The sequence below is a fragment of the Gambusia affinis genome, linkage group LG11 (genome assembly GCF_019740435.1).
Source record: "Gambusia affinis linkage group LG11, SWU_Gaff_1.0, whole genome shotgun sequence".
NCBI classification, from domain to species: Eukaryota; Metazoa; Chordata; class Actinopteri; order Cyprinodontiformes; family Poeciliidae; genus Gambusia; species Gambusia affinis.
Window position 1 is genome coordinate 20,883,078 of NC_057878.1, and position 10,897 is coordinate 20,893,974.

Genomic DNA, 10,897 nt, shown 5'->3' on the forward strand with positions numbered 1-10,897 from the left:
GATTTTCAATTAGCAGCAAAAAAGAAGAATAGTGATCCTTTATTTAATCTCGTGATTTGGGAGTACCTCAAAATGAAAACTGTCCAAGTGCTTTAGATTATTTTCCAACTGCATTTGCTGCAAATATGTGGAGTTCCAGCAGAGTGTGCTGTTTTCAAAGAGTAACTCTTCACCCTAGAAGAAAAACAAAACAAGACAAGCCCCTATCATCCACAGCAGCAAAGTAGAACTTCACATGGTGCTGCTGTCCTTGGTACTGAAACCAACAAGCAGACCACCCTTTAACCACAGTCATTCATGCATTAGATCCATTGTGCTGGTAACATTGATAAGTCCTTTTACCAACAGTCGTTGGATGTTGTTTGAGCTAGTATAATGTGTATGCTTTTCTCACTTGGACAGTTAAATTTAAGAGGCAAAAAACAAGCTTTTCCCATAATCAGACATAATTGTGAATTTATTACACTCCAAAAAAAAAAAAGAAAATAAATAAACAAGACAGGACACAATTAGTTCTTTTAAACTTTTATGTGTCAAATACAAAATTTATAAACAAAGTTGCCAAAAATAATAATACAAACAACATTTTTCTAAAAATAGATCTTTAAATAGTTTATCCAATAGCTTTAATATACATATTTGACAATATTTCTGAGAAAAATGCCTTGGAGTTACAAGATAATTGCATTGTGTATTTTCATTAAGCATTTTAAAGTCAACACCAGAAACAGTTCAGGCAATCTGAAATATATATTAGATATTTCTACATTTCTATACAGCCTTCCATAAAATTAATATTGTCACTGATAAAAATTTACTGCTCCAACGTGGGTGTTTCAAAAGAGATGAAGCACAAACATAATCTGATATTGCCATTGTTAAATTAGAAACTCTTTTCTATGTACTAATTGTGATAATTACTGATATTTAACGAAATGCATAGAAGATAATACAGTAGTTGAAAAAAGCCTGAGTCATATTACTGACCTGAAAAGTGACACCCTAAGACAATGATCAAACAATTATCTCTTCAATAATACATCTGATAAAAACATAAACGTAGATAAACATGTGAATAAGAGAAAGATCAAGTAGTTTTAAAACTGATGGAAGACTTGAAAACAACTGAGAAGGTGAGCGAGTTCACCATACAACTATCTGTAGAGAAAAAGTTTTGGTTTTATACACTTTTATTCCCTGCCATTTAGTGGCTTTATTTAAGCCTTCTACAGATGTTTAGCAATTTAGCAAAACATCCTGAAAAAACAAGGCTTAGATTTTAAAAAGAGTGATGGAGATAATTGTGGAAGTAAACCTTTACATTATTCCTACATAGTTGTAAGTGTATAAATACGTATTTACATACAAAATCTTGACAGCTTTATAAACTTTTCTCTTTTCTCACTCTCCCCCTCAATATTCTTCAAATGTCTTTGCGTCAACCTTGTCCTTTCAGTGTCCCAAAATGGGGATCATGTCTATACCTCTGACAGCACAAACAAAGAGGGGTTTTCAGAAGGAATTAAACAATTTAACACAATACCTGTTTTAGCTGAATAAAAGCTACAGTTGTCAGTCTTAATGTTAATGCAATTGAAATTATTCCCTCCTCAATGTCTTACACAAGGACATACATAAGAGATTTATTGAAGTACAGCAAATACAGGCACTTGGAGTACGTACAAAATATATTTACACTTTTGATCAGTCTTCTTCTAAAAACAGTTGTGCTTTTCCTTTTTGTGCCCCTGCATGCAAGTGAATAATATATGCCATCAGTTTGATATTTATTTATTTGTCCTGCTTAAGTTTATGTCACTGGTCAAAGCCCCAAGGGTGGAAATATTCATTTCCCAGCAGCACTTTCGCCAGCCTTTGCAGAATCCATGGGTACCAGTGCAGCCCATCATTCTGAACTTGAAAGTGTCCTGTTATTCTGTAAATAAGTCTCAAAGGAGCCAAGACCCAGTGGGACAAATAGTGACTGTCCACAGCAGCGTAGCAAGATGCTAACACGCTGTTCACCACTATAGACCCATGCTGGGTGAGTGGGGCATATAACCCAGTGCTTGTCTGCTCCTCAACAAACGTCACAACTGACAGTGTTGGATGTGACTTTGATCTGCCAGAAAATGTAAAGACACACTGTCCAGGCTGGACTTTGCTGGCAAAAACTGTCCTCATACCTGCCTCATGTCCCCTCCTCTGCCAAATGGAACCAAAAAGCTTTGTGTCCCGAGATGTTTCTTCCTGCCCTGACCCAGTCAGTCTGCTGGAACATTCTGTGACAAAGATCAGGTGAGCGGCTGTGAGGGTGATGTTTTGTCCCCCATCCGTCCCGATAACATAGAAGGTCCTCGTGGCATTGGGCTGGCGATCCAGAAAAGACACAACAGGGCTGTAGAGGAGTGCAGCGTGGACATCTGTTGAGGAGGACGCAAGGACACGGTCGCCGGGGAGAAGGTCACGCATCTGTTTGGTGCGCCCACCTTCAATGGTGACCTGAGCATCGCCAGGGAAACATCCACCGGTTTTGGCTGCCACTGAGTGCTCTGAGGGAGTAAAAGAAGAAGAAAAAACATCCATCCATTTATTTTATTTAATTCTATGAAGTTCTACTTTTTCTTGAATGGTTTAGTTAGATGTACAAAACATAAAAAAAGAAACAATGAAGAAGGGGGAAAAGTGGTTTTCTACGTTCTCTACACCTGCTCTTTATTCCAGGTCACTTAGTGATCCATAAAGCAGGTGAGACTTTGACACGAACTCAAGAACAACATTATCTCAGTTCAATCTCTCAGGGGTTGTTAACATTTGTATAGCAGTATGACTCAGGTTCAAACTATTTGCTCTCTGCCTTTTGGCTCTCCCATTATAACTGGAAGTCAAGTGCATGACCAGAACAAATTTCATAAACACATTTTCCACTAGTTGCTTATGAGTTTAAATGTTTTATGAGTGTTGTTCTCACCCTTACTTATCTTGGATATGCAAAAAAAGAAAATCTGTAGACTGTAACTGGAGATAATTCAAGTCTCTTTAAATGTTTTAAGAATGTGATGATATTCACAAGATGGCTGTAAAGAGAGTAATCACTGGAATTTCTAAAGCACTGACCTACATTTGCAGTTTATCATGTTTAATGGGTGCTGTTCTAAGAAAAAGAAAACAGCAAAAAGTAATTCCAATATGTTTCTGGGAAGAAACTCCTCCTCACAAATAATTATTAACCATTACTATTACAATTTTCAAAAATTCTAGAAACACTTTAATAACATACTGGACGTTCTTACGGATCTTAAGATCTATTTTGTCAATATGGATTTAGACAATATAGATCATCTGCACTAACAGATAATACATCTTCACTGGCCTAAAAACCATTTAAAATTGAACTATTCAATTACATAAAAATGGCTTTTGACATTTTACTTATGATACCTGAGTAGTACATAATCAGATGAGCAGTATTATAATGGGTAAGGAGATATTTGATGATATTTTGTTAAGAATAATGAATTTTGTCTCATATGTTTGAACATTCCTAGGGGGGTCCCCCAGGGGTCAGTGTTGGGCTCAAAATTGTTTGTTTTTCATGATCTTTGCAAAGTATATGTTCTTAAACCAGTTTTATCTGCAGATGGCACTAGAATGTTTTATTACACTGTGCTACAAATAATGAGACAACTAAAATATATTTGCTAAACTCAATGGCTATTCATAGACAAATTAGTTGGAAATCACATATAAAGTGCATAACAAAGTAAAGAGAAGTATATCTGTATTATATGAAGTCAAAAAGTTCTTTATAAGAAAGTACTTTTAAGCTAATTTGAATAACGGAGTAAACTTAATGTACTGTTTAATAGGATCAATTGGAATGTATGTATGATTGAATATTAATGACTTATTTTGTAAAACGCCTTGAGATGACATGTTGTGGTTTGGTGTTGTATAAATAAACTGAATTGAATTAAATACATTGTTTTTAGGTTAATTATGTTTGATTTGGAGACAGGGTAGAATGAATTAAGTTTGTACTCCTTTCCATGCCGTCTTTGATATGAGATTGTATTCATTTTATTCTTTGCTTCTTACACTTTTGTCTTCTTTACTGTTTATTATTTGCATTATTATGATTATTTAGGGTGTTAATCCGCTTATTTCCTATTGAAAGCAGGAGTTACTGCACAATACTAGCTAGCTCTCAGTCAAAAGTAGTTGTCCTGTTTATTTAGTTGCTTTTGTTTATTAGTTAATAAGGCTTTTTTTGTTGTTGGCTTTTAAGGCATACATTGATAAATTAAAATTAAATGCTATTGTTTTTTTCAAATAGATTTTGCATGTTTATTCTTTCAATAGATTTTTAAAATAAAACTTAACATAAATCTTTATTTCAGTGCAATAATTAAAAATTCACAGTGAAGGTTACAAATTCTTTTTAACCATCTTGTTGAGTATGACAGACCACAGAAAAGTAAGTGACTCAGTTCAACTCTCTGCTTACTGTCACTTGCTTATTTAAGGGGACTTGTCCTACAAGGAAGTGATTTGATGCCATCGGCTAAGTTTTCTTAGACAGAAGTTGTTATTTTTTTTACCATTTAAATGTTTAGCTCAACTAGGCTGGATTGCTTGATAAACATGGTCAAACTTCATTTTGAATTTGTCTGTATGAATTGACTGAATTAATTTTTTTGTAAAATTCCTTGAGATTAAATTTGTTATGAATTGGTGATATATAAATAAACTGAAACCAAATTGAATGTTTGAGATAAAATTAACGTTGTTAATCATCTATGACTGATCAACAAAACAAATAATATTTTGCTATATCCAGTGAGACTGGTTGGGTTAAGAAAATTAAAGTTTAACATTTCACCTTGCTTCAGCTTTAGATAAAACACAGAGTACAAGCTTTTAAATCAAAGTTGAAGATCTATACACTGTATAAAAATATAGATTTTTTTACCCCACTGTCTGATACTAAATCAGAATAAACCATTCCTGTTTTAAGTCAGCCGGAGTTACCGCTTTTATTTTAATTAGCCAAATGCCAGAATAATAAGGGAGACACGTTTTTGAGCTTTGTCGCCATTCTCACTGACTGACATTTTAATGTATGAGATCAGATTTCTCTGTTGATAGTGATATTGTCTTTCCAGCATCAACACAAGTTGTTTTTTTTTTCTGAGATTGTTTCGCACATTTTGGATTAAATTATGTTCATATGTGAGACACAGAACCTGCCTTCTTAATGGATGGAACAATGGCTGAAAATGTCCAGTGTTCATACTGCCATATTTGAGTGGAAAAGTGTGGCACATTCAGGGATCTGAGAAATATACCCAAAGATTAAGAAATTAATTAAAAAAAATAATAATTTAAAAGTAATTTCTTCATCTTTCTTGTATTTGGAAATTAGAAACAACTTTGGTACTCCTAACTCAAATAACCAGAAACAAACAAGCAAAAAGTCAGCTACAAAAATCAGGTCAAACAATAAAAAAATGTTTTGTCTTTCATTACAGATTATATGCATATTTAATTCAGCTGTTTTAAATGGTAGATAAAATTACTTAGTTATTGTTTGGCCTTTGAGGTGCATTTCTTTACCCAGAATTGTGTGCACACACAATCATGCTTAACTCTGCCTGGATTAATGTTCCCTTTAAGATGCAGTGAGTTGAGGTGGCAAGAAAGTGTAGTCGGCAAGAGCTAATGGATAACCAGCTGATTGTATCACCGCAGTCAGAGCACGGACCGAGGTCACGGAGGCAGGAAAGTACACAGACTCAGACGTGGTTCTAGATATTGTTTGGACTGCAGAGATCTAAACCAAGTGACATCCTTATTTGTGGTTCCTTTGAGGTTAAGAAAATCCAACTAAATCGGACAGCAATAAGAAATCAATCAGTATAAACGTGCATATAGTTACCTATGTATATGTGCGTGTGTCTGTGTGTGTGTGTCTGTGAGGGAGGCTTGTCTTAAGGCAGTCCCAAGTCAGCCAAATATTTGTTCAAGGTGTGTAGGTGTGTGTGGGTCTGAAAGCCCGAAGGCTCCACAAAAAGGAGGCCTGTGATAAGATTCAGATAAGAGATCTGAAAGAAACTCACTGGAGGCAAAGCAAAGGCAAAAACAAAGAGAGAGTTAATCATCTCACAGCCTACTAACCTAGGCAGACTGCTAGAGTGTGGTTTGGCATCAAATAACTGGTGGTACCAGACATGGGTATATGGGTTTCTAAAATGTTTCAAAAGTTAAATGGAATGTTGTCACGTATTGTTTTTAGGAAAATATAATCTGGAAAAGAATCTGTGGTGAAAGATGTAACTTAGCTTTAACACATGGCAAAAGCAGTCTGTCAGAAATGGAATCAAGCCATTCAAATTTAGACAAGATGGATGTACAGTAGTTTTCAAAAGTATTCATATCCCTCAAACCTTTTCAACTTTTTTGTCTTGTGACAGCCACAACATTTTTATGGACTGTATGTTATAGATCAACAAAAAATAGTGGTTAACTATGAAGGAGAAGAAAATCAATGCAGATTTTACATAATACATTTACAAATAAAAATCTGAAAAGTGTACAAATTTGTATTCAGCCCCCCTGATTCAAACCTTTCACAGCATTTAAATCAGTACAAATGTGCATATAGTTATACTGATTTAGAGCTACAGATCTTTTGAGTAATGTCAGTTTCGCACATCTACAGACTTGAATTCAGTTGTCCATTAAAAAAAAAAGCAGCTTAAGCTCAGTCGGAGAGCATTTATGAACTTAAATTCATTTTAGCTCTGGTGCTTTACAGTGTCATTGTAATGGTTTGATCTAAACCAGGGGCTTCCCCAAGTCCAGTCCTCAAGATCATCCATGCATCCACTCTCCAACACACATAAATCAAATGGCTGAATTCCCTCATTTGTATGTTACTCGGCTCTGTGGAGGACTGGCAACGAGCCAATCATTTGACTTGAGCATGCATCTAAAAATTGCAGGATAGTAGCTCTCGGTGGACACCGCCCTGATCTAAACCATTCCATCAGCTTTAGGTGATCAGTGTGAGGCGAACCTCCGCTCCAGTCATTCAAGTTAACTTCAGCGACGTAACCATTAACTCCAATCAGCCGCCAAGTCCCTTCTAAAAGGCATAGTAATTTCATTTCTGCACTACATTCTGGAAAAATAGGTATGTAGGACAGATATTCTATATGCCAATTCTGATAAACTGATATATTTATCATAAGAACTGACGATAAGAAGAGACTGCATAAAGCAGAGATCACAGGTGCACACCCTGTTTTGATTGGTTCCCAGTAGGCTTTGCACACAAACACCTTCACAAAGTGATAACATAGGTGCTCAAAGGGAGGCTGTACAAGCAGGGTGTCACCCCACAAGGTGTCTCGTGTCAGCCTCATTAGTGCTAACAATAGCTGACCACAAACACAAAAAGACACTTTCAAATTTGTTAAAGGTATTTCTTACCTGACTTCACGCTACAGTGAACGTGGGCTTTAGACTCATAGTAGACCCAGTCAAATCCAGCCTCTACTGCCAGGCGGGCCAACATGGCATACTTATTTTTGTCCCTGTCAGAGAAAAAGGTCTGAATCACAATAGCAAAAAAAAGACATCTGCAAAAGTCAAGAAATATTCAGTTTCAGTTTCACACTTACATTTTAGAAACAAAATACATATAGTTTGCTTTTTGAAAGTGTCACGTGTTAGCTTATTGATAGATTTAACAAATTATTAATTATTTCAAAGAGTTTCAATGTTGGCTAGTCTAGAACTGTGTATCAAGTTTGTTACTCTTACTTGTCTGAGGTGGTGATGTCAACAGCACGCCCCTCATAGTGCAGCGAGTCGACTGAGTGATGACCATCCTCATCCCAGCCCTCTGTTACTCTCAGCTTCACACCTGGCCACATGTTCATCACAGAGATGGCCAAAGAGTTCAGCTTGTCTTTACAACGCTGGGCGAGACAAAGAAAAAGCAAAAGTAGCTAGAGAAAAACAATCAAGGATGATTCAGCTTCTCTTCGCTTTATTTATGCAGCCCCAATTCACAACAAATACTCTCTTGAAGCACTTCACAAAACTAGCCAAAAAAATTTATCTTCTAAGAATATGTTAACAAACCCATCCAAAAATATTCTGTGCATAAAGAATTTTAAAATCAATTACATACATTTGTATTTGATCATAGTCGTACGATCGTACAATCAAACACAATCAATCAAAGCTTTTTATGTACATTTAAAATCAATTACCTATTGACCGAAGCGCTTGAAAAAGAGTAAAGTGTACAGCTTCAGCAATGAAGAACCACCCCCCCAAAAAAACTTTAAGATATAATTAGCTATAATAGAGGTTACAGTCGAGAAGCTTTTTGTACCTCCAGTTTTGGTTCTAAATTTGTGTTTGCGAATGTTTAACAATAGATGTTATTTACATATCAGAACTTGTGCACTCATTTTGCATGAATTCAATTGAATCAAAAAACATGTTATTGATCCCAAAGCGGAAATTTTAAAATTCACTTAAATCAATCACTTATCAAACATGAGGTGAAGGTAGGAAAGACTGACTCCCATTTAACAGAAATAACCTTGGTTCAGTTGGAGTGATATTGCTAAATTATTTTAAAACAACAACCCATCCGATCACACCAAGTCACTGAGTACACAACAATCCTTCATTATGAGTAAGCATGTGGAGACAGTGGACAGAAGTGACTGTGTAGAAATCTCTTTTAGGACCTGGCCCAGAAGAGGCCTAATGCCAGAGCTGGATGGGAATTAAGAAAACAGTGCAGACAGACAACGATGACAGAAACAATGGAGTTAGTGGTAAATACGACTCCAAAACTGTCTTTGGAAGAGAAGCACAATAAAACAAAAAGCACTTTGCCAATAATACAAGAGTGAGAATTACAGTGCATCTACCTAGTTGAAGTATTATGGTTTTGTTCAGGAAATAAAAAAGATGATCTGAAAAACTGACTGTGAGCCCAAATTTTGATCAATGAGTTTGGCTTTTTGGCTATTCAGCAATGCCAAAACTTGACCAACAGAATGCAGAAGTATCATTTAATTTAAACAACTCAGGTCAGTTCAATAAATATTTTTTTATAAATACCTTTTTTAAAGCATAAAGAGCACAAAAAAAGAAAAAAAAGTTATGCACCGAAACCAAAACGTTGAGTCTATGAGAATGACAATATGTGCACTTTAAATAATTGCTCCAAGTTCCAACTGTGTCAGGTGAATGGTCAAAGTACACACAACTGTGATTGTGGTGTTTGCTTGAGATCCATTCAATCCGAATACTCAAACCAGGCTTAAAGTCAAGGAGTGGACATGCATTTTAATGATTTGCAAATATGAGAGGTTATTGCGTAAAATAACCACAGCTCCAACTGGCAGGATGGAACCGGGATAAAAATAGATGTCTCTCATGCAAAAGCATACAATGAATCGAGGGATAGGACTACTTCCCAATGATTCACTTATGTTCGGTCAAATGGAAAATTATAGCCAGATTGGGGTCAGGGAAGGCAACACTTAAAGACAGCCTCGGCAGCTAAGTATGTCAGGTAGCAGAATCCAGAGGTGAAACCAAGAATTAATGGAATCAATCACTTTGGTTTAAACATTTAACTGACAACAAACATTCAGCAGACGACTGGAAGCAGCAGCGTGGCTAATCTGGTTCATTCAACTCAGTGTAATTTGATATCCCTGATAAACAAAATGATCTCGAAAATGCCACTTTAACCGAGATAAGACCTTTTTACGTATCCCACCTCCCCCACCCAGCTTTACCTGAGTCATAAGCCTGTCTGCGCCCGTGTCCTCCTCATCTTTAAAGATTATGTCTGTATTATAGTTCGGCGTGAGCTCCTTGAAGCGCTCGGAGTTGCGCGTAATTTTCCCCTCGGGTCGCCCGCTCGCTCCCAGGGTCTTTTCGGCCACGTTTGGGCTGAACTGCTTGTAGGCGAGCGGGATGAGCTTCTTGGGGAGCCGCCTCTTGCCGTATCCCCTCCCCGGCCCGCAGCCCTCCGAAGCAGGTGCGAGGAGGAGGACAGAGGCGCACAGAGAGGCTGCGAGAAGGAGGAAAGAGATCCGCATCGCCCCGGGGGAAGGAGGGAGGACTCTCCCGGGGGGGAGAGAGAGAGAGATGTCTTCAGTGCCACTCCGGTTTAGTTTCCATTTTTCCGGGATAAATAAAGCACAGCGTCTGGAAATATTGGATGAAATAAGGTCATCCCCTGGTCTCCATGAGGCACCATTGGAATACCAAAAAGTTTTTTGTACGTCTACAGACTAGAGGAACTCCGCTCTGAACCGCCTGACGGAATCAGCAGTAAGTGTGGAGGCTGTAAAGTCCGTGTATTTAAACAAACAAGTTCAAAGTCGATTTGGTGGGTGTGAGAGTTAAAGAGAGAGAGTGCGGCTGCTGACATCCAAGTTGCAGTGTTGTGGTTTCTCTGCCCTCCTCTTTCTTGTGCACCAGGGTATCTGGAAGAACATCAGCCCCTTGTGCGCTCTTTTTGCTCGATGCCCTGCTCTGGACTTCTCCATATGCGACAAGCTGCAGCTTTCCAGTTGAATTGAAGGGAATTGGGTGATCCACAGTGATCTGTTGCCACTTCAGACCGCACCCTGCCAGTCCTGCCCTCCCCTCCTCCTTCTCCTCCTCTCTCCCTCTGCGCTCTCTGTCCCTGCGCTCTGCCACCCAAACCCGCCCCTCCTGGGCACAGGGCGCACTGGAGAGTCCGGTCCTCATCTGCTGGAAGGCAGGAGAGCCTAAGGGTTTTCCCACTGATCTTCCTCTGTCTTTGTCCTTGACCATTTTCCATGTTGATAAACGTTTTTTTGACATT

General features: G+C 37.7%; 1 protein-coding gene across 1 annotated transcript; it reads right to left on the bottom strand.

Annotated features, from left to right (window-relative positions):
* Positions 1-512: 512 nt before the first annotated feature.
* On the bottom strand, positions 513-10,613 carry LOC122839690 (indian hedgehog B protein-like). The gene is made up of 4 exons (XM_044131525.1): positions 9,837-10,613; positions 7,828-7,985; positions 7,495-7,598; positions 513-2,552 (listed from the first exon to the last, which is right to left on the bottom strand). Exons 1-4 carry the CDS (start codon positions 10,140-10,142, stop codon positions 1,816-1,818), a joined length of 1,305 nt encoding a protein of 434 aa, XP_043987460.1. The 5' UTR covers positions 10,143-10,613; the 3' UTR covers positions 513-1,815.
* Between the last annotated feature and the right edge of the window lie 284 nt (positions 10,614-10,897).

Coding starts and splice junctions, on each gene's coding strand:
- LOC122839690 (XM_044131525.1), bottom strand. CDS start 10,142: ATGCGGATCTCTTTCCTCCTTCTCGCAGCCTCTCTGTGCGCCTCTGTC. Junction 7,986..9,836: donor CAGACAGGCTTATGACTCAG/GTAAAGCTGGGT, acceptor TGTCTCGCCCAG/CGTTGTAAAGACAAGCTGAA. Junction 7,599..7,827: donor GACATCACCACCTCAGACAA/GTAAGAGTAACA, acceptor TTTCTCTGACAG/GGACAAAAATAAGTATGCCA.